Source organism: Protopterus annectens, chromosome 4.part1, assembly GCF_019279795.1.
Source record: "Protopterus annectens isolate FY-2018-M chromosome 4.part1, PAN1.0, whole genome shotgun sequence".
Classification (NCBI taxonomy): domain Eukaryota; kingdom Metazoa; phylum Chordata; order Ceratodontiformes; family Protopteridae; genus Protopterus; species Protopterus annectens.
Window position 1 is genome coordinate 521,274,396 of NC_056734.1, and position 27,514 is coordinate 521,301,909.

Sequence of the window (27,514 nt, forward strand, 5' to 3'; positions counted from 1 at the left end):
GTATGCTCTCACATAACATGTACTGTCTCCTACACAGCAGTAACATCCTGGTGGTATGCTGTCACATACAAGTACTATCTCCTGCACAGCAGTAACATCCTGGTGGTATGCTGTCACATAACAAGTACTATCTCCTACACAACAGCAACATCCTGGTGGTATGCCCTCACATAATATGTACTATCTCCTACACAACAGTAACATCCTGGTGGTATGCTGTCACATACAAGTACTATCTCTTACACAGCAGTAACATCCTGGAGGTATGCTCTCACATAACTTGTACTGTCTCCTACACAGCAGTAACATCCTGGTAGTATGCTCTCATATAACATGTACTATCTTCTACACAACAGTAACATCCTAGTGGTATGCTGTCGCATACAAGTACTACCTCCTATCAGTGGCAGTTGGTGACTTCAAATCAAAGGGGGGCTGCAGGAGACAGCTGAATGGGTGGGGCCAATGGGAAGGGGTGTGCCCAACTAGAAAGGGGTGGAGCTATGCTCAAAACTACAAAAACTGGGACCTTAATTAAATATGCTGCCCTGGGTGCCAAATTGTCATTATGAGAGTCCAATCAAGACAAAATGAAGTGGAGAAGAAAAAAAATATTTCAATGCATTGGCTACATGACAGCTTAATTAATATCTAGATAGAAACAAAAAGGTTGTGAGGCATGAAAAAATAAATTACTTTTAAAATGCATTACTGGAATGCCAGTCGAAATCAGGTATAAAAAACAGGCAGCACTCAACTCAAACCACTTCTGCTTGCACGGCAGTTCTGATTATAATTTATATTTAGCTTTATAAAAGTACCATATAACATGCTGAAAGTAGCAATCCCCCCACTTGTAAAAATGTTTATTACCCAAAAACGACCTGCTGCCTGACAACAACTATCTAGTTGTTTCATGGGGAAAGCATGATCAAAGTAAAAAATGAACAGCAAACAAGAAACAAGCTCAAGATAAATTGCGCAAAGAATTACTGCACAGGTTATGGACCACACATGATAGACTGGCATTCTATTTAGTTTACAGTAAAGCCTGCAAAGATGACTGAAGTCTCCAACAAATGTAATGAGCTTCTGAAAATACTGTAATCCTGTCCTTTATTACAAATACTGCCATATGCATTTCAGTACTTAAGGCTTATACGCTATCTAGTTATGTAAATATTCTCTGCATGGCAACAACAAAAAGGCCTTCAATGTTGATAATTCTTTAACAGCATACTTATTAAAGCTTACTTGCATCTTACAGTCTCAGACAAGCTTACCTGATGGTCATTAAAGCATTGCTACTTGAACACGGAGCAACAGGCACTGCAATGACATGCATTTTCTGAATAAGAAGCATAAATCAACAGTATAAAAATATGACAGAAAACCAAAATATTCTTCCAAATCAAGGACAGATGAAAAGACACTGTAGTTCTTGTGTCTAGCTTGGATGGGGGGGATACTCTGCAAACTTACACTGCATAACTGTTCCTTGCCTTGCTTGGACACATCCAGAGTCACTAAGTGGGGGAGTGGGGTGCAACAAGTAAGTCACAATTAAATGTCTCTGGCTGACGGTGATGGCCCTGATACATTTGTCATATCTCTCAGCCTCAGAGCAAGAAATCTGGACAAAGCCATAAACAGAAGTGGGACAAAGCCCCAAAAATAAGGACAATTTTTAAATATTGCTCTTATAAACTTAGGAAGATAATAGAGTAGTAGGTCTTGCATTAGTATGAATTTTCTGAAGGGTATGAAATCTGAAACTCAAATGTCTATCATTATTTTCTAACTTCAGTCTTTAATGATTTGCCACTCATTTGTGAGAAAACCACAATTTTATGAAAAACAGACCAAAAATGTGATGCAGAAATATAAAATACCCACACAATACAGCTGGGAACCTGTCAAAGAAGGGACACTTTTAATATTAGTACTGTTAACTTGAGCAGCTGACAAAATAAGAGAATCTACATGCATTTCTGAAATTAAAATTAATCTACAACTGATCATTACAATTATATATTAATTGTAAATCCTCTACGTTTTCTTCCAAATTTGTCATTTTGCAGAGGGATTATTAGTGGGAGAGCAACATTTTGTGCCAAAATCAGGGACAGTTGAGAGGTTTGGATATACCTAATTCTATAAAGTGATTTATTTAAGCGTACCTTTCATCCTCTTAGCACAGGAAATTTGGACAAGGCCAAATATATTGGGGGAACATACGAGCAGTACTAAAAGTTGGTCTTGTATAAACATAGTCAGTTGACAGAACAACAGGTCTTGCTTTAGCTTACATTTTTCTGAAGAGTATGAAGTCTGAAACTCAATGTCGGTCATTATTTAGTGACTTCATTCCTAAATGATTTGTCAGAAAACCACACATTTTATGAGGAACAAACCAAAAATAAGAAGCAAAAATCTATTCATTCTGCAAAAATCTGGACAATTAAGAGGTATAGTTTAGCCGGTGCTGTCTGTGTTTGCCGCCCTTCCCCCTCACAAAATCATGGTCGAATAGGGCCTCCCCCCTGCAGGTATTCCATTGTACCATGACTTGGCTATTTCACCACATTTACCATAAACACTATAATGTGCATGCTGCTTTACTTCTACAATGATTTGGATTTCATTTAAAAGTTTTATTTCACATTTTACAGCACAAACACTAATAGACATCTGCTAAACAAAGCAATGCAGTCTCACAATGAAACTAGACTTAGCAATAAAACTTTTCTGCCCTTGAAACTCAAATTCATTGAAACAGCATTGAAACCCACATTCAAAGAAAATACATCTGGCCAGTAGCAGAGAAAGATTAACTTTGGGCTGTTTTCAAATCGTAGACCCCTTGCACAGGAAACATACATGTGTTCTTTGATGCACTTTCCTGATTGTATTAAATTATATTCCTCATGCATTACAGTACAGCTGTTAGAGGGCATTTTAAATTTATTGTTTTGAACATTTTTCCAATAAACAATAAAACAAAATGCATGCACTAATAATGACAAAACTGCGCAGTTCAGAACATTTCCATCATAAAAGTCTACTCAAACTTCTACAATCCACCAGTATCAGTAAATATGCACAATCTCTGCAGAGGTAAAAGTCATCTAAGTAATCCACATTAAAGAGATCTGTAACTAATGAACAGGTTACTGCTAGCAAATAACTTTATATTTCATTGTTTCATCTACAAATAAAGTACCTGTTGCTGTTGAGGAGTAAATTCCCTATGTTGCAATAAAAAAATGATAAGCTGGTAATATTGCAATAAGGAATGGATGGCAAACTGATAACAGGTTCATAGTTACTAGGTGTCTTCACCAAAAAGGACTGCAGCATCCACCCACTTCACAACACAGCACAGTATCAGCAATGCATCTACCTACTGTGAGAGTAGAAACCACAGCCTTCTGCACCACAAGCAAGCACACTACCTGTTGTGCTATTAACAATACACACAAATGCACCATAAGCAGCACTAAACGTTTGTTCCCCTGCAGCTCTCAGCTCCTTGTAAAATCTACTCAACACTCAGTTGTATCTCTGAACTTTGCAGCACAACAAATCTGGAAAAATCCAAAATTTATTGGGGGGGACAAAAGCCCAAAAACCAGGGACACATTTTAAATATTGCTTGTATAATGTTGGAAAGTTGTTAGAATAAAATGCTGCGTTGCCACCATACATTTCACTGCCAAGTATTGAACCCAGGACCCTGTGCAAAACAGTCAGAGCAACATGCCATTATGCCAGATCATCTATTTTGTAAAAAAGAGTAGAAGACTGAAACTTAAATGGCTCCTATTTAGTGAATTCAGTTCTCACCATAGCTGTCAACCTCTTAGCACAAAACACCTGAACAAAGCCAATAATGGGGAAATACAGCCCCCAGACATATTCAGTGAATTCAGTTCTCACCATAGCTCTCAACCTTAGCACAAAAACCTGGACAAAGCCAGTAATGGGGCAATACAGCCCCCAAACATATTCAGTGAATTCATTTCTCACCATAGCTCTCAACCTCTTAGCAAAAACCATGTGGACAAAGCCAGTAATGGGGGAATACAGCCCCCAAACATATTCAGTGAATGCAGTTCTCACCATAGCTCTCAACCTTAGCACAAAACACCTGGATGAAGCCAATAATGGGGGAATACAGTCCCAAAAATAGGGACAAATTTGAAATATCCATGTTATAAACTTAAGAAATTGCTAGAATAAAAGGTTTGTTGTTACTGTGTGCTTTCTGATGAATATGAAGCCTGAAATTTAAATGCCTGCTATTTTTACTTTTTTAACATTTGTTAACCAACATGCAGACTCTACACAGAAGGCACCCCAGCTAAGAATCAAACCAGAAAACCTGCATCTGTTAGGCAACAATGCTACCAGTGTACCACTGCACTACTGACTGTGCAAGGAAACAAAAATACAGAAACCACAGATTTTATGAGGAACAGAACAAATATGAGGCAAAAATCTGCAAACTGTGCTACAAATGGTGGTGGTGGGTAGGGAATTCAGGCCCTTGCCACCTACACCCAAGGTACAGGATTCAAACCTGAGGTGTTCACTACCCACCCTTTCCAAGTCTATGCCCACTTGATAAACACAGCACAATCCCCACTAATCAGCTGGCACTACACTGACAAACCTCTTCCAACAGGAATGTATGACATTTTATACCTAGTCAGTATTATGACTCTCAGCATGGTAACATACCTAGCAGCTGTCTATGCCTACTTGATAAAAGTGTCACAATCCCCACTACCCTAAATCAGCTGGCACTATGCTGACACACCTTTTCCAACAGTAATGTATGACATTTTATACCTAGTCAGTATTATGGCTCTCAGCATGATAGCATACCTAGCAGCTGTTTCTTCCACCTCTACTTAGAGACATTGGTGAAGTACTATTTTATTTATTAATCTCGCTCTATCTTTGTTGCTGCCTTTTTATATTTGTATTTGGTGTTTGTTTCTTTTTTAATGTCTCTCCATTAATGTTACTTTTTTATGCAGGGTCAGGCAACAGCTGTGCCTGTGCTCTAGCAGTGGTCTCTGGTATGCCATACTGCCATGCTTTCTCCTTCAAACTCACCATCTGCATCCAGACATGCCTTTCCATCAGGTGATATAGGTCAAGCTGCAGCAGGGAAGTTGATCTAGAAGAGACTTTGGTGGCCTCTGGTGCTCGGTCACTGGAGGGAGGTGATTTAGCTTTTTCTGCTGACACTGCTGGTAGGTCACACTTTTTTACCTAGCAAGAGTTGGAGGATCTAATGACAGAATTTGTGGAGCAGTGGTCTGTTGCTGGAGACTTTCCTTATGTGACAAAAGAAGTCACTCATCAGCCTAGCACTGCCTAAAGTGCTCTCTGAGTTAGGCCACACTATAAAGGGCAGTCATGGTGGTGATGTATCTCTAACTGGGTCCAATCTAAGGCAGTCTGTTCAGGAGCTGGGATACCATCCTATCCAGAATCATTGTGATCCTCTTTCATATGTGTCATTTCATTCCCAATTTGCCATCCATTTATCCCCATCACCACTTGTCTTTCCTCTGTCAGTATGTGTGCCTATCCACTGTCCACCCTGCTTGTATCAACAACACCCCTATTGGTCTTTGTCTATGTTGCAGGACTGTTCATGTGTCCCTACATCCATACATGTACCCTCTTTCTATCCTCTGATGTGCCATTAGATACTTCCCCATCTACCTTTCTTGAAACAAAATAAAAAAGGGCCACTGTCTCATAAAATAAGTATACCCTTCCTCACTACCAGACTGTCCTAGCTCTGTTTGAAACTACAGCCTGTAAACGGATCACCTGTTTCAGCCTACTTAACTGTTGTATGTTGGTTTATGGCCTATTGATGTGCTTTCTGTAGTACAGATCGGCAATTTGAATGTTATGCTAGTAAATGTTACTTACATCACACACACACACACACACACACACACACACACACACACACACACACACACACACACACACACACACACACACACACACCATTAGCTTACCTTACTTGTACAGGGTAGTTCCATATTCCACTCGCTAAGCTCATCTTGTCTGGGGTAGCTCCATATTCCACTCGCTAAGCTCTACTTGTCCAGGGTAGCTCCAGTCACATCACCGATCCCGTGGTAAAGTCCTTCCATCCCACGAGAGCAGGCCAGCCTTCCAATGTTGCAGTCCGATCCCTTTCCAAGTCTATGCAGTTGTAACTAACTGCATAGACTTCTGGGATGCTCCTGACTGCTGTGTTTCTAATCCGGACTGCTGCTGAATCAGTCCGAAGCTCTACGTATGCTCTGGACTGGTTCAGCAGCTGTCTGAATGTCGGAAATGCTGCGAGTGCACATGCGCATGGGTGAAGGTCCGCGATTTTTTTATTTTATTTTATTTTTTATTTTCTTTCTTCTCCTTTCTTCTTTCTTTAACAGCTGGGAGGGCTGCAGTCCTGCAGTCCAATAGCACGGGCTGCCCCTGCCTCCTACACAACAGTAACATCCTGGTGGTATACTTTCACATAACATGTACTATCCCCTACAGAACAATAACATCCTGCTGGTATGCTGTCACATAGCATGTACTATCTCCTACACAGCAGTAACATCCTGGTGGTATTTATTTTATTTTATTTATTTCCAGTTTGATAACAGAGGTGGTCCACTGGGCTCAAGGAGCCCATTTTCAGTGGAGGCCCGGGGAGAAAAGCTCCAAAATTACAAAGATACAATAAAAATACAATAAAAATACGATAAAAAGTACAATAAAATGCAGTTATGAATAAATCCTAGTGTTATATAATATTTTAAACAAAATTGTAAGATGATACAGTGAGATGTAGCAAAAGATGCAGTGCAATAAGTACAGTATAGGAGACTTGAGGATAGTTCATAAAGAACATGCATGGTAATGAAGACGGGTAGTGGAAAGTATGCAGAGTAGTAGGAATAAATACCTAAAAGTGGAGGAAGGGGAGAGAGGCAGTTGAGTAGTGAAGCAAGAGGCAGTTGTTTATTAGAAAGAAGAACATATGTGAGAAAAAAGCAATAGGGGGTAATAGAAGGGGGAAGGAGGGTAAAGTTAGTAGAAGAGTGTTGGACATAATTTGTAGAATGTTAGAGTCATTATTTAGTCAAATGTAATATAGGTTTAGATGGAAGAAGTATATAGGGAGAGAGAGTACAGTAAGAAGGCTATGTATAGTATTTACATTATATACATTAAAGGTTTATAAATTATGTTAGAAATATCAAGGGGAAGCTGTTGGGCAGAATAGAAAGGTAAAGAAGTATTTAATGAAGAAGAAGTAGGTATGCTTTCATATAATATTTACTATCTCCTACACGCAGTAACATCCCGGTGGTATGCTCTCACATAACATGTACTATCTCCTACACAGCAGTAACATCCTGGTGGTATGCTCTCACATAACATGTACTGTTTCCTACACAGCAGTAACATCCTGGTGGTATGCTCTCACATAACATGTACTATCTCCTACACAACAGTAACATCCTGGTGGTATGCTGTCACATGACATGTACTATCCCCTACACAACAGTAACATCCTGGTGGTATGCTGTCACATAACATGTACTATCTCCTACAGAGCAGTAACATCCTGGTAGTATGCTGTCACATAACATGTACTATCTCCTACACAGCAGTAACATCCTGGTGGTATGCTTTCATATAACATGTACTATCTCCTACACAGCAGTAACATCCCGGTGGTATGCTCTCACATAACATGTACTATCTCCTACACAGCAGTAACATCCTGGTGGTATGCTGTCACATAACATGTATTATCTCCTACACAACAGTAATATCCTGGTGGTGTGCTGTCATATAACAAGTACTGCCTGCTCCACAGCAGTAACATCCTGGTGGTATACTGTCACATAACAAGTACTATCTCCTACACAGCAGTAACATCCTGGTGGTGTGCTGTCATATAAAAAGCACTGTCTCCTTCACAGCAGTAATATCCTGGTGGTATGCTGTCACATAACAAGTACTATCTCCTACACAACAGTAACATCCTGGTGGTATGCTGTCACATAACAAGTACTATCTCCTACACAACAGTAACATCCTGGTGGTATGCTGTCACATAACAAGTACTATCTCCTACACAGCAGTAACATCCTGGTGGTATGCTGTCACATAACATGTACTATCTCCTACAGAACAGTAACATCCTGGTAGTATGCTGTCACATAACATGTACTATCTCCTACACAGCAGTAACATCCTGGTGGTATGCTTTCATATAACATGTACTATCTCCTACACAGCAGTAACATCCTGGTGGTATGCTTTCATATAACATGTACTATCTCCTACACAGCAGTAACATCCCGGTGGTATGCTCTCACATAACATGTACTATCTCCTACACAGCAGTAACATCCTGGTGGTATGCTGTCACATAACATGTATTAGGAATTCATAAACTCAAATGCCATGGAACAACTAGTCACCATCCCCACAAGAGGAGAGAACATACTTGATCTCATCATCACGAACATGGGAGCACGATGTTCAACGCCAGAAGTATACCCCTCACTGGTGAGATCTGATCACAAACTAATCTCACTGGAGGTCCTTATCCCGCCCCCACCCGAAATGAAAAAGACCACAGTAAAGAACTTCTCGAAAGCCGACTTCACACTTCTAAAGACTAGTGTGGTCTCCTTTAAGGCCCCTGAGCCGGCGGTTAACATTACTCAAACCGCTGAATCACTTACAAATGCCTTCTACCAGCACCTGCAGGGCTGCATGGATCAGGCAATCCCAAGCAAAACAAAGACTCTTTGTACCAAAGGCAAGCGTCCAGTCTGGTGGATCCCAGCCATAAACAAACTCTACAACAAAAGGAGAAAGCTACTACAAGATAGAGCAAAATCCTTAAAAGGTAAGACACCGCTGATCACTATAAGTAAAAAGCTAAGAACTCTCATAAAATCATCCAAAGCTAATTTTGAGAAAAAAATAGCAAAGGACTCTAAAGACAACCATAAGGCATTCTTTAGCTATGTCAGAAACCTAGGAGGAAACTCCCAGATATGCTCAGAATTAGTTCAAAATGATGTGAAGATTACTGATCCTACAGACATTGCCAACATACTGGCTGACAGGTTCAGTGCAAACTTCTCCCCACCCTCCCCGCCTAAAGAAGAGATATCTATACCAAATTATTGTTGCCCCCCCAAACATCTCTAACGCTCAGGTGAGAACTGCTCTCTCCAAGGCAAAGAACACAGCATCCATGGGACCTGATGGTGTCCCCGGCTGTGTGCTCCATGAACTCAACGAGGAATTAAACCCACAGTTAGGACAGCTGTTTAATCTTAGTCTCACCTCTGGATACGTACCCAGGGAGTGGCGCTGACTGTGGTCCCACTCCACAAAGGCGGTGCCTCCACCGACCCTGGAAATTACCGTCCCATTAGCTTGACAAGCCTGATCTGCAAAGCCATGGAAAGGATCATAATGGATCTCATAAATAAGGACATAGGGAATTTGCAGACTTTGGATCCAACCCAGTTTGGCTTTGTCAAGGGCAGATCATGCCTTTTAAACTTGGTTGACTTTTTCGAAACAGTCACCAAGGCCATTGACGAGGGAAAGGCAGTCCATACAGCCTACCTAGACCTGGCGAAGGCTTTATACAATACCCCACTCAAATCATTGAAAACTCATCAACTTAAATGTAAACCCATACATTACAAGATGGGTTGCAAACTGGCTGAGTGACAGAACCCACAGGGTCAGAGTTGCTGGCGCCATGTCAGACTCTAAGCCTGTCACAAGTGGTGTCCCACTGGGCTCAGTCCTGGGCCCACTCTTGTTTGGCATCTACTTTTCTGAAGTACAAGCAAACACAGGAGGGTTATGGCTGACAAAGTTCGCAGATGACTGCAAACTGGCCGAGTTGAAAACACATCCACACAGATATCCTTCAGAAGGGTCTCACAGAAATGGATAACTGGTGCCAGAGCCATGGCCTTAAGTTAAATGCCAAGAAATGCATAGTCATACCCTTCGGGAAAAATAAGGTTACCCCTAGCTACCATATAGGTGGCAATCCCCTGAACACAGAAGAAGTTATTAGGGACCTGGGAACCCAGGTTGACAGTAGCCTTCATTCGACACTCATATTGCTAAGGTAGTTAGGAAGACCTTCTACATTGCCCACCTTATCATGAAGGGATTCACATCTAGATCAAGGGAAGTCATAGTCTCCTATACTCATCACTCATCAGACCAATGATCGAGTACAATGCCCCATTTGGAATGTATCTGACCCGACACTTGCAGCAGCTGGAGAGGCCACAAAAGTTCCTCACCAAAAGGATAAAGGGTCTCAAAATCTATCTTATGCTGCCCGACTGAAAGAACTCCAGTTATATTCAGTTATGCATCGCTTGCTCAGAGGTGACCTATGCCTGACATACAAGGCCATGTCAAACCCAGATTTGATGAATATGCTTCATCTCAAAAATCTAGATCCTCAGAGCCACAAGGGCAGGTGACTTAAACCTCGACACGGTTATTAATAGGACGTGCTGGAGGGATAGATTCATCACCCAAAGACTCCCTATGCTGTGGAACAAAATCCCGGTTTATGTGAGGCAGAGCACCTCGCTGGCCTTGTTCAAGAGGAATCTTGACCAATGGATGGGAGATCGCAGATACACGCCAGGGGTTACCTCAGTGTCACTGCTCGACAGAGGCACAGCTAAATAATGGGCATAGTTTCTCCAAACTAAGGGGTGGCGTAAGCCACAAAGCTATGGGCTAGGCTTGTAAATGCCCTCGGGCAGATAGCCTAGTATGAACCTATGAACCTATGAACAGTAACATCCTGGTGGTGTGCTGTCATATAACAAGTACTGTCTGCTACACAGCAGTAACATCCTGGTGGTATACTGTCACATAACAAGTACTATCTCCTACACAGCAGTAACATCCTGGTGGTGTGCTGTCATATAAAAAGTACTGTCTCCTTCACAGCAGTAATATCCTGGTGGTATGCTGTCACATAACAAGTACTGTCTCCTACACAACAGTAACATCCTGGTGGTATGCTGTCACATAACAAGTACTATCTCCTACACAACAGTAATATCCTGGTGGTATGCTGTCACATAACAAGTACTATCTCCTACACAGCAGTAACATCCTGGTGGTATGCTGTCACATAACATGTATTATCTCCTACACAGCAGTAACATCCTGGTGGTATGCTGTCATATAACAAATACTGTCTCCTTCACAGCAGTAACATCCTGGTGGTATGCTGTCACATAACAAGTCCAATTTCCTACACAACAGTAACATCCTGGTGGTATGCTGTCACATAACAAGTACTATCTCCTACACAGCTGTAACATCCTGGTGGTATGCTGTCACATAACAAGTACTATCTCCTACACAGCAGTAACATCCTGGTGGTATGCTGTCACATAACATGTATTATCTCCTACACAGCAGTAACATCCTGGTGGTATGCTGTCACATAACAAGTACTATCTCCTACACAGCAGTAACATCCTGTTGGTATGCTGTCAGATAACATGTACTATCTCCTATAAAACAGTAACATCCTGGTGGTATGCTGTCAGATAACATGTACTATCTCCTACACAGCAGTAACATCCTGGTGGTATGCTGTCACATAACATGTACTATCTCCTACACAACAGTAACATCCTGGTGGTATGTTGTCACATAACATGTACTATCTCCTACACAACAGTAACATCCTGTTGGTATGCTGTCACATAACATGTACTATCTCCTACACAGCAGTAACATCCTGGTGGTATGCTGTCACATAACATGTACTCTCTCCTACACAACAGTAACATCCAGGTGGTATGCTGTCACATAACATGTACTATCTCCTACAGAGCAGTAACATCCTGGTGGTATGCTGTCACATATCATGTACTATCTCCTACACAACAGTAACATCCTGGTGGTATGCTATCACATAACATGTACTATCTCCTACACAACAGTAACACCCTGGTGGTATGCTGTCACATAACATGTACTATCTCCTACCACAACAGTAACATCCTGGTGGTATGTTGTCACATAACATGTACTATCTCCTACACAACAGTAACATCCTGGTGGTATGCTGTCACATAACATGTACTATCTCCTACACAGCAGTAACATCCTGGTGGTATGCTCTCACATAACATGTACTCTCTCCTACACAACAGTAACATCCTGGTGGTATGCTGTCACATAACATGTACTATCTCCTACACAGCAGTAACATCCTGGTGGTATGCTGTCACATAACATGTACTATCTCCTACACAACAGTAACATCCTGGTGGTATGCTGTCACATAACATGTACTATCTCCTACCCAACAATAACATCCTGGTAGTATGGTATCACATAACATGTACTATCTCCTACACAACAGTAACATCCTGGTGGTGTGGTGTCATATAACAAGTACTGTCTGCTACACAGCAGTAACATCCTGGTGGTATGCTCTCACATAACATGTACTATCTCCTACACAGCCGTAACATCCTGGTGGTGTGCTGTCATATAACAAGTACTGTCTCCTTCACAGCAGTAACATCCTGGTGGTATGCTGTCACATAACATGTACTATCTCCTACACAGCAGTAACATCCTGGTGGTATGCTGTCACATAACATGTACTATCTCCTACACAACAGTAACATCCTAGTGGTATGCTGTCACATAACATGTACTATCTCCTACACAGCAGTAACTTCCTGGTGGTATGCTGTCACATAACATGTACTATCTCCTACACAGCAGTAACATCCTGGTGGTATGCTGTCACATAACATGTACTATCTCCTACACAGCAGTAACATCCTGGTGGTATGCTGTCACATAACATGTACTATCTCCTACACAACAGTAACATCCTAGTGGTATGCTGTCACATAACATGTACTATCTCCTATACAGCAGTAACTTCCTGGTGGTATGCTGTCACATAACATGTACTATCTCCTACACAGCAGTAACATCCTGGTGGTATGCTGTCACATAACAATTACTGTCTCCTATGCAGCAATAAATGTCTTTAGTCCAGCTGGAAAAAACATTCATAATGCTGCTGGAAAAATTGATATAACTTTGGTTTTCATACATAGCATTGTACCATGGCAACCAGAAATTGTCCTGTGTGTTGCCTTTTATGATATAAACAGCGATTATCAAAAAGAAAATCTTTTCAGGTACATCTTTTGATGTTTTGAGGATTATGCAGATAAAAGGTGTTTGATATTAATGAGCAACTTACTAATTATCTTTATTTTTATTATTATTATTATCTGTATATGAATAGCAGGATATACCAGCCTTTGTAGCCTTAATATATGACTGCAGGATATTTGTATAGATCCTGGTGCTAATTCAGGGTACTTACTTATGTGTGGGCTAATCTGTGATAGAGGGGATGTGCTACAATATTTACTATTGTAGCATGTTTTAGTGTAAATCTGTTTTTTTCTAATTTAACTATGCTCCATTTTTTTGGTTCTGTCTAGTTACATTGTATCACTCTATTGCTTTTGTCTGTTCTGCTTGATTTTTTTGAAAGTCTCTAATGGGTCTGGACTTTGCTGCTTCAGGTAAAATTGCTGGACAGTGAGAACAATAAGAAGAACATGGAGATGTCTGAACTGCAGGCCCGTGTAGCACTGGATGAGCAACGGGATGAAGAGAGCAGAAGAGAGTCCTTTGGTCTGAAGCAGAGGATCGTAGAGAGTGAGGCCAGCCGTGAATCTGCTTGCAAAGAGGTACAGAAGGCAGGAAGGAAGAAACGTACCACATTTACTATTGTCCTTTGTGTTTATATCTTAAATGCTTATAAATCATAAATAAGGAGCTTGGTTGCAAAGATGGAAATCTGTATTACATGCATACTCTGTGAAAGAGTAAATCACTAGATCTGTTATTCTGGTATTCCCGTAAAATGGAACATATATTCTCAGTGGGTTTGCCTAACTAACAAAACAAAGGGCCATAAAAGTGGAACATATATTCTCTGTGGGTTTGCCTAGCTAACAATATAAAGGGCCATAAAAATGGAACATATATTCTCTGTGGGTTTGCCTAGCTAACAAAATAAGGGCATCCTTAGTCTGTCTAAAATAATATGTTCAAAGAAACGGCACATTAAACACATTTTATCTGTCTAAATCTGCTCAGCTCGAATGTCTCTTTTCAGTGTTGACCCAGGGCAATGGTCTGCTTGCATAGTTTGTCCAGAGTCACACAGTATGTCATTGGAGACCAAGAGTGTCCATGTACTGTACAATAAAATTCAACTCTTTAGCATTGAGCTATGTTTCCAGATAGTTTGCTGCATTCAGAACTTTCTTACACATGCACTGAGTAAATTTTATTCAAAAAACAAATGTAAACACACCACTAAAGTGATTAAAGCAATCTGTTTAAAAACAGACTGTTATTCTACAGTGTAAAATAAGCAGACTTCTAATTTTTTTTATTTTATATATATATATATATATATATATATATATATATATACACACACACACACACACACACATATATATATATATATATATATATATATATATATATATATATATAGATATATATATATATATATAAATAAAACATTTATTGAGGATATTTTTCTTGTTGTTAGGACAAGGACATATCAGATAGATATGATTGTGACAACTTTAGAAAAATGTTATACGTCTTTAAAGTTTCATTATAAATATGATAGTAATACAGTTACTTTTTAGATGTGTAATTATATAAGGATATTGATGGAAAAATAATACTTGCCCATGTCACAAGTTTGCTGATTCTAATAAATTGTTTTCTAGTTCCCATCCACTGTATACAAAAAATGATTTGTTCTAGGAGAGTTGTCTTGAAACTTGTAAGAAATACAGTTGAAGATTAATTTATAGACAAAGGAATGAATATAAAGTGTAAAAGGATGACACAGAGTGAGTATCCTTAGGATTTATTATGGAAGAAAATGGGTAGACTAGAAGGTAAGAGAAAAGAACAGCGAGTATTCCCCTTTTAAAGAATAAAAATAAATTAGAAACAATATTACATGAAATAAAATAGGAAAATCAAACTGAATGAAGTCATTTACTTATGTTAATCACCTATACTTCTATTAGCTATTCTGCAACACTAGGAAATTCTATGCACTTATGAAAAAACTAATAATTTTATAGGGCAATGTCCTGAGTTTTCTTCTAGTTGAGGTAGACATTTGAAAGAATTAAGTAGCCATAGAAAAATGAAGTTGCATAAAAGAGAGCGACATCTGGATGTAGTGGATATAGTACTTGTGTGTAAATCAAAGAAACGATTTGTTTATACAGCCTGAGAAAGAAGATAAGTATGATTTTAATGAATAAATTGTAAAAGCTCATATCTGGTTTATGTTGCAACATGTGCTTGCCAATACTGTTATGTAGGCAAGATGGGACATGCACTTCATGAGCATATTAGGAAACATGTACAAGTGATTAAAAAGATTAATCACAGAAATCCACGGGCTGTTCATTATTTAAGCAGTGATAAGTATGACAGCCTGCAGTTTCAGGTAATTCATAAATGAAATAAATGTTTAAGTGGGGTGATAATGTTAGACTCCACATTTTACAATTAGAGAGTTAATGGCAATTGCTTTTAGATGCATGTAATAGCACGGGTCTAATGATAAAGCATGTATTAAGTCAATGTTAAAACAGAAGTGCAATTTAAACTTGAAAGGATAATGAATTGTCTATTAAAGCCCTTGTATTTTATAGTGTTTTAAGTAATATGTATGCAGTTATATTTACATATATAGTTTTTAAGATACACATATATGTGTGCATGTGTGTTCATTTGTATTTAATGTCTTTTTAAATATTTGATTGGGGAAATTAGTAAAGATTAGTCATGTGATCCTGACCAGATGTTTTAAATAATGACATCAGAAGTATGTTTATTTTAGTCTGAAGAAGAACAGTGCACTCAAAAACATGCACTACTTAAAAAGGCATCCTTTATTGATGTGGTGATTTTTTTTTAATTTACTGAATGACCCAAGTCAGTATTATATCTGCAAGTATTCTGGAATTTAGTATATTTAATGCCCATCTGTTATTTGTCCCCTTGCACATTAAGTACACGAGGTATCTACTGTGTCATGTTCCCTTAATTTTTTAGCTTATTCCCTCCAGTACAGCTCTTTTGAGTGTGTACCTTTAACTCCCAGTGGGTGTGGACTGAGCCTTTAAAAAATTAAGTTATCACCTTAGAGTTCTAACAAATACTCATTGACAAGGGTCAGATATTAATACATTGTGTTTGCCATCATATATGCTTCACTGTAAAATATTTGGGTACCTTCTATGTAACAAGGTTTTGGAAGCATTAATGCAAGTATGAGCAAGCAATATTTGAGGAGCAGTAGAGGTAGGGTAGAGATCAATTGGTGTAATGGTTAAGGTTTTGTCTGCCATCCCCAAGTAGCAGGTAACTGCAGAAATGCCTGGAGGCACACTCGGCTGTAATGATAAACTTGTTTATCTTCCCATCTTACTCTCTGCCACAGTGTAAGAAGAAAGGCCATCCATCTGCTGGAATGATTCCAGTAAAGTGTCACCAAAGTGGGATGCAGGATTGATAGGAATAAGTGTGATCAGAAACCAACAGGAAAAAAAAAAGAGGGACATGATATGGGGGCACAAGATCATGTTGCTGTAAAAAGTTCACAGTCACAGACCACAGATGTGGGAGGGGGTTATCTATTCCTTAGACTTATTAAGTCAGTCACAGAGTTGTGGATCCATAGAATGGGCTAACAGGATGGATAATGGGATGGAATCCTCAGAGGAATTCAAAAGGACATGTTACAAGTATAGAAATTGTGAAGAAGAAATGATGGATTAAAGGGGTGGTAGAATGTTTAAATACACAAAAATGGCAGACTATGTTGGCTAAGTATCTCCTGCTATCATATGTCAGTGTATAAGCCATGTGAAGTCTTTCTACCTTCTTGGAAGCTATGTAGGGAAATGTGTATTTGGATCTGAAGAATTGCCTTACTCTGAATGATATCAGCAAAAGTGTTTTGTTTGAAAAGACAGATTTTATTTTGGAGAATTTGCTGCCCTTGTTTGAGAAGTTTATTTAGGATGTAGCTGAAAATCATGAATCAGTTGATGGTTGTCCACTAGTACAACTTATCTGAGGGGTGTCCATGACTTGAAATCTTTGAAACTCTGGTAAAAAAAAAATCTAAGTTCCATTTTGGATCATCTCTTAGTATATTTTAAGCAGTCAATAACTTTCTGCTGAGAAAAGTATTATTTGTATCTGCCATTAGTTCTTTTGAAAGAAATAAATCCAAGCATTAGGCTTTCTGAGAGGGAAACAAAAATTCTCTGTTTTCTAGTAGAACCAAGTTACATTAAGAAAACACACTAAATTCCAAATTAAACAGGAGTAATTACTTGGCCCATTACAAAATAGAGGGCTTCCATCCATAACAGCATGAGCAAAATTGAATTAGTGGTCCACATGTCAGAGGGCCACCTAGAAAAGAGAGGACCGGGTGGTTTAGAGATTTGCTGTCCTGCTTATTTTCTGAGATTGTAAGGTCAGAGAGCGTACCCACTTCACATTTTTTTGACAGAGGCTAGGGAGACACCATGGCAGATAATTGTAATGATTCACTGATGACAGATGTTGGATCAGACTGTGCTGGTGGAAGACCATGCATGAGTCTGCAGTAATATCATTACATATTATGTACTCAGATGATTGCTACAAAGTGGGGAGAAGTGATTTTTATTCACATTATGACCCAGCTTGAAACATGTAGCCAGCTTTCAGATGATATACTGTATAAAGCATAATTTTTGTTCTAAGAAATCTAATGTCATTAGAGAAGTTGACCCCTCAGGAATTAAATAACTTAAATGGCAGTCAAATTCATTCTGAATCACACAGTCCCTCTGCTGCTTATTTCTTCAGAGCACAACAGTGCTGGAGATGAATTACTTAACAGCTTTTATAGCTGGAGAGCGCTTAAGCACTATATAGCAAAGATTGTCTGTTATCACCACTCAAAGTATTGTTATATTTTTTGCACAAAACAAAATGGAAAAATCATCCATTTCTATGGTGTACTGGGAAGAAGGTCTGATTCCGACATGGATAACTCTACTCTATATTTGGATGAAGTCCTGATTGTGACCTAGATGACTCTGTGATGTAGTGGGATGGAGTACTGATTATGCTCAAAATAACTCTGTGGTGTAGTGGGATGAAGTTCTGATTATCATCCAGATGATTCTGTGGTTTAGTGGGAGGAAGTTCTGATTATAACCTGAGTGACTCTGTGGTGTAGTGGGATGAAGTTCTGATTATGACCAGAATGACTCTGTAATTTATGAGGAAGAAGCCCTGATTATGCACCAGCTGACTCTTTGGTGCAGTGTGATGAAGTCCTGATTATGATTCAGCTGACTCTGTGGTGCAATGGGATGAAGTCCTGATTTTGATCCAGATGATTATATGGTGCAGTTGGAAGAAGTCCTGATTATGACCCGCTGAATATGTGGTGCAGTGGGATGAAGTTCTGATTATGAATTATGAACCCAGATAACTCTGTGGTGCAGTGGGATGAAGTCCTGATTATGACTCAGCTGACTCTGTGGTGCAGTGGGATGGAGTTCTGATTATGAATTATGACTCACCTGACTCTGTGGTGCAGTGAGATGAAGTCCTGATTTTGATCCAGATGATTATATGGTGCAGTGTGAAGAAGTCTTGATTATGACTCAGCTGACTCTGTGGTGTAGTGGTTTGAACTCCTGATTATGACTTAGCTGACTCTGTGGTGCAGTGGGATGAAGTCCTGATTATGACTCGAGTGACTCTGTGGTACAGTGGGATGAAGTCCTGATTTTGATCCAGATGATTATATGGTGCAGTGTGAAGAAGTCCTGATTATGACCCAGCTGACTCTGTGGTGCAGTAGGATGAAGTCCTGATTATGACTCAGCTGGCTCTGTGGTGCAGTGGGATGAAGTCCTGATTATGACTCAAGTGACTCTGTGGTATAGTGGGATGAAGTCCTGATTTTGACCCAAGTGACTCTGTGGTGCAGTGGGATGAAGTCCTGATTATGACCCAAGTGACTCTGTGGTGCAGTGGGATGAAGTCCTGATTATGATCCAGAACATTATATGATGCAGTGGGATGATGTTCTGATTATGAATTATAACCCAGCTGAATCTGTGGTGTAGTGGGATGAAGTCCTGATTATGATCCAGGTGATTATGTGGTGCAGTGGGAAGAAGTCCTGATTATGACCCAGCTGACTCTGTGGTGTAGTGGGATAAAGTCCTGATTATGACCCAAGTGACTCTGGTGCAGTGGGGTGAAGTCCTGGTTATGCTCCGAGTGACTCTGTGGTGCAGTGGGATGAAGTCCTGATTATTACCCGAGTGACTCTGTGGTGCAGTGGGATGAAGTCCTGATTATGATCCAGATGATCATATGGTGCAGTGGGATGAAGTTCTGATTATGAATTATGACCCAGCTGAATCTGTGGTGTAGTGGGATGAAGTCCTGATTATGATCCAGGTGATTATGTGGTGCAGTGGGAAGAAGTCCTGATTATGACCCAGCTGACTCTGTGGTGTAGTGGGATAAAGTCCTGATTATGACCCAAGTGACTCTGGTGCAGTGGGGTGAAGTCCTGGTTATGATCCGAGTGACTCTGTGGTGCAGTGGGATGAAGTCCTGATCATGACCCGAGTGACTCTGTGGTGCAGTGGGATGAAGTCCTGATTATGATCCAGATGATTATATGGTGCAGTGGGATGAAGTCCTGATTATGACTTATGACCCAGTTGACTCTGTGATGTAGTGAGGAGAAGTCCTGATTGAGATCCGGATGACTGTGTAGTTTAGTGGGAAAGGTCCTGATTTTGAACTGGGTGGCCTGAGTTTTATTGGCAGATCAGAGTGGGTGGTACAGCTTGCTTATCTTGGGGGGATGGCTCTGACTCACTGCTTGGGTGAAAATTAGGGGGAGGACTGGGTGTTACCCCCAAGAAGCCTGGACCTGCCATGCACACACTGCCCCTGTGCAAGCACACTGTCATGGGAGGTGATGTTACAGAGTGACACACTTGCTTCAGCAGGTCCTAACTCATTCCCTCCAGTACATCTCTTTTGAGTGTGTACCTTTTACTCCCAGTGGGTGTGGCTTGAGCCTTTAAAAAATGAAGTTATCACCTTACAGTTCTAACAAATATTCATTGACAGAGGTCAAATATTAATACAATTGTGTTTTCCAACATGTACACTTCAAGATAAAATATTCTGATATCTTGTGCATAGCATGGTTTTGGAATTATTCATGCAAATATAAGCAAGTGATTTGGATGCCTAGAAGCACAGTAGGAGATAACTGCAGACAGGAGCAGCCTTAGGTCAACTGGTGCCCTAGGCAAAGGGCACAACGGCATCCCCAGCACATCACCAGTGCCCCCATCCTGGTCTACCTACACCAAATAAATACTGGTAAAGTGCCCTTACTAAAGCGGCGCCCTAGGCGGCCGCTTAGTTGGCCTATGCCTAAGGCTGGCTATGACTGCAGAAATGCCAGGAGGTGTCACCCAGCTTTAATGTGTTAAAAGAGCTACCACATGGGGGAGGAGTTCTGAAAGGGGGGATGGGCCATTCTATTGGACCTGGAAGCTATCCCACTCCCTATGACTCAGCTCTCATCATAGAGAGAATGTACTGGCTGATTAGGCATCCCAGTTAGGAAAGAATGAGTCACAGGACTTTTGTCTAAGCCAAGCATGCTTGGTGGCCTGCTCTCTACAACCTGACTCTCACAATAGTGAGACAGAATAGGCTGATTAGGCACTTTAAGCAGCAATGAATTACCATGGGATGCTCACCTTGCCTAAATATGCCTGACTGTCACTCTGACTGAATAAGTGGGTAAATGTAGTAGAACAACTGGACAGGACTAGTGGAGGAATAAGCAAAAATAAAGTGAAAAGGACAAGTCAGTGGTAAAGCAAACTATTGGTGTGGTTGGTGTATGAGTTCCTCTTTTCTCATATGTAAGCAGGGAAGAACTTTATGGGTTGTGTCACACTTCATATTGCTCGCAGAGTTTGTTGTAAAGGCATTTTATGTTCATAGTACCTACTACTTGGCCCACAGTTCAAGCATTCATAAAATGCTGAGGCCAGCTTGTAGCTGCAAGATGATAGTTGTCTTTGGCAAAGGCAGTTCAGCAAAGTATGATCTCTTAAGTTATGATGAGTTTCATTTACATTCTACTTGAATTCTTAGAGGGAGATATAAGACTTCTTCTTTAGATAGCCTCCTGTTGCTATTGGCTTTTTCACCATCCAAAATATAAGCTAAAACATGTAACTGTTTTAAGATTTCATTATATTAAGACAGAATGGTTAAATAGCGTACCTATTGTAAAATCAGATGTTATCAATTGTTTTAATCAGCTGATTGTTGACTCTACCTGAATTTATTATTTTTGAGTATTTTTTCTCTCCCTCTGCCTGACAGTCATCAATCCTTCTACTCACTGGGGTGACACAATCATATATTGGGGATGTTGCTGCCATTGCCAGCATACTGACTAGGAAGGCATTTTCTTTTTGCATGGATGGCCTCCCCCCTCCCCCAATGGTGTGGGCAGTCATGTCCATGTTCTCCCTGCACTTACTCCCTGCATCCGGACATGCTTCCAGCCTCAGCAGAACAGCAGTGTGAGATGGCTGTAACCAAGTTCCTTTCCTCCTCATTATGACCAGGCCCATCTTCCCTGCCTATGCCATCAAGTGCATGGATCACTAATCAGATTCAGGACACCTAGACCATAATCAGAGCTTTAACCTTCTATGGCACTGGTGCAGGTTCTGAATCCAAGTTTGGGGCAGTTTTCTCAAGAATTATTATTCCCAGCTACCTCGAGCTGCTTGCTTTTGGCCTGAATGTTGTATCCATCTGCTGTATTCTTCAATAGGATTTTTGTATAGAGTCTTTAGAATGGGGAGAATGGAAAAATCCATTTATGCTGATGAGCAGTGAGACTACTACATACATGGACATACATAAGGTGGACAATTCCCCCTACAGGAACAGCATGGGAAACTCCCGCCACTTCCACTATGTTTCATCATGTCTGAATTCAGTCAAGTTTCAGTCAGATGAAACAAAGTGGCTGAAGCTTCAGCTTGACAGGAACTATAATTTTTTTTTTTTGAATGGAGCAAGACTCCACGTCCCACCTCCAGCCTCCGGCTTATATATACTGATTCCATTGTTATACAACTACAGAGAGAAAAAAGAAGAAGCCCATGTACACTGAATCAGTGTTGCTGCACAATTAGAGACCTTACCGATAGTGATTTCCATAACAAAATTTATTGGGAGTTCAACAGTGGGGAATAAAAATCAACCTGTTCATGATTAAGTAGAAAAACTGTTAATATTGCAATGCCACCTGATGGCATTTTTGCATATGTTGTCTGCAGAACAGCTTGTAGCAAATCTAGATTTACTACAGGTACTGTATGCAAGTATTCTTGGTGTATTTCTAATCTGCTTCCTTATGTTATAAAATAGTGCACAATGATAAAGTATACACACACTGTGTTTTGATAATATCTTTGAACTAAAGAATGATAATTGTGTCCACATTCTCGGTATTAAGTCACATATGTGCAGCATGTACATGGGGCTTCACAATGCATGTATTTTGCCTGTCCTCCTCTTTGTGATTTTTATTGACAAGATACCAAGGCACAGTTGAGGTCTGCAGAGTATCCAGGTGGGGGATGCATGAGTTGTAACTTTTTTTATCTGTGTGAATTTTATTTATTTATTTAAGTTTGATAACCAGGGAAGTCCACTGGGCCAAGAAGAGCCCATTTTCATGGAGGCCTGGGGAGAAAAGCTCCACAATAATTGCAAGTTACATTTCACATGTTACAAAAGGACATAGTTCATACAGCTAATTAAACATTTACAGATAAGCTCCATGATATTTGCAATTGGCTTGTCACAATGTTACAAAAATGAAAAGACATAATTCAATACAGAAATTTCAACATTTACTTAAAGTGAATATTTTTGTTATAAACTCATTTGTAGGTTTAACATTTCAAAATATATTGCTACTAGCCATTAGTAGGTTAGGAAAATATTATGCATGGAGAGGGTAATAGTATATTTGAGATTGGAGAGTATAGTATAGTAGATATTAGAGAGAAAATTAGTTTTTAGTAGGGGAGGGATTGTTTTGGGTGGGATGAAGTAATAGTAGAGGTAGCTGGATGAGTCAGTGCAAGGTGGAATGAGGGGGGGTTAAGTTGGAGCATGGCACGGGCATTCCCATTTGGAAGAAAGATGAAAGAGTAGCTGAGATTTGAAATTTGTATGATTAGGTAGGTTGTGTAGGTGTGTGGGGAGAGGATTCCACTGTTTAGCTAAGGAGTGGGACAGCAGTAGATGGCCAGGAGGTCGTGCAGGTTTGTGGACCTGAAGGAGATTTTGTTTTTTGGATCTGAGTGAGTGGTTGGGAATGTAAGGTTTTAAGGAAGTAGCAAGAGCTGGGCAGTTGGCAGGTTTAAAGATGAGCTTGTGGGCAATGGTGAGTTGTAGGTAACTGAGGTAGTTGGGTAGTTCATGCCAGTTGAGGGTAAGGAGAGAGTGGCTGTGGTGGGATGAGTTTTTTGAATTGGTTGCAGATTTGGAGATCTTGTGGTAGCAGGATTCAAGTTTGGACCAAAGGCCAAGATGGAGATTGCTGAAAAGAGGGGCACCATACATAAGGGAGGGGAGTAGGAAGCTGCAAGAGTTTGACGGGTAGAGGGGCTTAGGAAATGGTTGTGCTTGTACAGGAGACCTAACTTTTGGTGGATTTTCTTGATTGTGGAGTGGATGTGGGTGTCAAATTTTAGTTCTTCATCAATAATAATGCCAAGAAGCTTGGTGTTGGGAACAATTTCAAGGAGGGTGTTGTTTTGGCTTTATATGGTGAATGTGGATTTGTCAATGGAGTTTTTGGTAGGGGAAAAAAGATTAGTTTGGTTTTATTTGCATTTAGTGCCAGATGGTTAGACTGCATCCAGGTTTCTGTTTTGGAGAAGGCTAGTTGGGTTTTTATTAGGAGCTTGGAGGGGGAGAAGGCTGAGCAGATGATTGTTGAGTCATCTGTATATTGGATGATAGATGAGTCTGGGATGGATTGGTGAAAGTTGTTACTGAATAGGTTGAAGAGAAGAGGGCCAAGAACAGAACCTTGTGGGACACCTGTGGGTGTAGGAAGGAAGGGGGGGTTGAAGTTTTCCATTGGACAGCTTGTTGGCGGTTGTACAAGTAGCTGGAAAACCAGGCAATAGTGGTGGGAGAGAGGTGTAGGGTGGAGAGTTGGGATATAAGTAGGGTGTGTGAGATGGTGTCAAAGGCCTTTGACAGATCCAGTAATAGTGTGGATACGAACTTGCCTGAGTCGCGTTCGAGGTTTATGGTTTCAAGAAAGGAAAGAAGGGCAGTCATGGTGCTGTGGCCAGGGCTGAAGCTGTGTTGGGTAGGGGAGAGGAGATTGTTTAGTGTTAGGTGTGCCATGAGTTGTGCTTGTATTGTTTTCTCTAGTATTTTAGAAAGAGGGGAAAGGATGGCAATAGGCCTGAAGTTGGTGGTATCAGTATTTTTGCCACCCTTGTGGAGGAGGATGATGTAAGCATGGCGCCAGATAGAAGGGACGTATGATTTTTGTATGGATCTATTTATATGAATAGAGATGAAATAGGCAATACTGTCTGCAGATTGTTTGAGGAAAAGGGTGGAAGGTTGTTGGGTGCATTGCGACAGGGTTTGAGTTTGAGGAGAAGTCTTTTTATAGTGCTTGTGGGGATGGTTTGAGGCAGAAGGATGTGGAGGAAGGTTGATGATTGGGTGGTGGTTGGGGCAGGAGGGTGTGGTGGTTGAGGAGAGGGTGGAAAGGAGGCTGATAGTTTAGCTATGCAGTCTATGAATAATGAGTTGAGCTGGCTGTTTCAAAGTTAGAGAGTTTGGGGTCTGGGCAGGGGTTTTCTTTGTTGCCAGGATGCAGCATGGATGAGATGAAGTCCCAGAATTTTTGGGGATTTGTTGAGTGCAAGGACTGGATTTTGGAGTAGTGGGCTTTGCGGTCTTTAATTATTAGTTTTTTGTGGACTTTCGTAGTTGCTTATACTCTAGGAGGGTGTTAGGGTTTTTATGTTTTTGATATTGTTTCCATTTTTTGTCCCTTTGGTGCAAGGCTAGTTTAGTATCTTTTGATAACCATGGGCAGGGATTGGTTTTGGTGCATTTGTTTTTTTGGGGGGGGCTTGCTGATTGAGAAGGGTTAGGAATGAGTGGTTAAAGTAGGAAATGGCATCATCTAGAGGAAGGGTTTTTAGAGGGGACCAGTCAGTATGCTTTAAGCATTTGGAGAAGGTTAGAGGGTTGAAAGAGGAGAGGTTGTGGGTTTGGATGTAGTGGTGTTGTTTATGCAGTGGAGATGGGAGACGGTCGGGGAAGGCTGGTAGGTGATCACTGAGAGGATCAGGTAATGTTCCAGCTTTGGTGATAAGGTTTGGGTGAGTTGTTAGGGTCCAGTCAATGATGGTACCAGAGGTACCATCTTTATTTGGTCTGGTTGGAGATTGTATTAGTTGGGAGAAGTTGTACAGGTTGATTGTATGGGACAGGGCTTCAGAGTTAATAGTATTCCAGTTGATGTTGGTATCACCGAGTATATAGGTTTCATTTTTTATATTGGTGGAGAACCAGGACAGGATGTTTTTAAGAGTTTTGATATTATCACCAGGGGGAATATAGAGGGCAGCAATACATATGGACTTGTGGTTGTTTATTTTTAGTAAACCTATTATAATTTCAGTGTTGGCAAAGGTTGACATTTTATTGGAGTAGGGAGTTATGGTATGGGAAGTGGGGTAGATTATTGCTACTCCACCTCCTTTTTTTGGGCTCTGTTATTGTGAATGATTTGGAAACCTGGTGGTAGGATTTTGCTATCTTTTATATAGGTTTTTCAACCAGGTTTCAGAAATGGCGGTAATGTCAGGGTGGTTATGGGAGAGCCAGCCACAGAGGTTAGGGATTTTGTTTTTTTAGGCTTTGTGTATTAAGTGTTGTAAGGCAAATGGACTTCGAGTTTGAAGGTTTGGTGAAATTGATGTTAGAGATGGGTCCGGGGTTGGGGTGGATGTCGCCGGCTAGAGAGAGAGAGATGTGGTGGAGTAGAAGAGTGAGGCAGTGTGTTGGGCAATGGTAGCTTGGGTTGTGTGAGAATAGTGATTTTCTGGTACTGCATTTAAGAGGGGAGTACATGTTTATGGGTATTTTGACAGTTTTGTGTCTCCTAGGGTCAGCTTGGCAGCTGATTAGCCCCACTGAGCTATAGTTTCTCAGTGAGGAATGTGTTCTTGCTTAGGCCATAGTCCCCACAGATAGCCACTGATAGTTATTTTATCACGATCTTCTCATTTACAATCTGAATCTTGCTAATAACAGGACCTAGACTTTAACAGTTGGTCTGAAATTTTCTATGATTACCATTCTGCTGTTGAACTGCCATCTCATCATGGACTACCTATGATGCTATTCTATCATCTTTAATTGAATCATGGATATATTTTAGATTTAGACTTACAGACTCATTTGTTGTGACTTTTTCCTGGTTTATCAGGTGGGCTCAGTTTTCATTATCTCTATACTATGGGTTGATCTCCTAGTGCTTCACCCTTTTTGCCCCCCACAAGCTTTCATTAAACATCTTTCACTCCAGCATGAAATATCATCTTCTGAAGCAGCATATAGTGGAGCAATAAACATGGCCTGGTGTGAAGAACCATTCTCACTAGGAAGTTTTTGTTGTTTTAGTGACCAGGTGGTGTCCAGGGTGAAATGTTATACAGGTCATATTTCTGTCCTGTATGTTGCCCCCAGAGAACTGGTTATTTATTCTGAGCAGTCATCTGAAATCATGGTACCACTGATGCCTTTAAGGGTACATTTTTCCAATACCAAGTACATTCTAAACCACCCTAGAATTATGTCAGATTGACTGTATGATGCTGACTTATCTTTCATTAGAGAGGTCTGTTTGAATGGAAGTTGCAGTTTGGTAGACATAGCATGTTTTGTGGGACTCTTTTGTACAATATAAGTGAATAGTTTGGCTATTATCTGAAAGCACTCAACTTTAAACAAAGCCGTAGGGAAAACATGTCATGTCTACAGCTAGTGGGCTTTAGCTTCATTGGCCTGAATGCCTTAATAAAAAAACTTGTAAAAAAGTAAAAAGTCAGGGGCATACAGAAGCCATGTAGCTGAAACACTTCTATGTTATTAA

At 40.4% G+C, this 27,514-nt stretch overlaps 1 protein-coding gene across 1 annotated transcript in view; it reads left to right on the plus strand.

Moving 5' to 3' along the window:
• The window catches only part of LOC122801244 (rootletin-like), a 2,937,720-nt gene that overhangs the window by 2,301,727 nt on the left and 608,479 nt on the right, over window positions 1-27,514 (plus strand). The window contains exon 22 of the mRNA XM_044070796.1: window positions 13,692-13,859. Within this exon, the coding sequence (XP_043926731.1) occupies window positions 13,692-13,859 (168 nt within the window). The remainder of the gene's footprint in view (window positions 1-13,691; window positions 13,860-27,514) is intronic.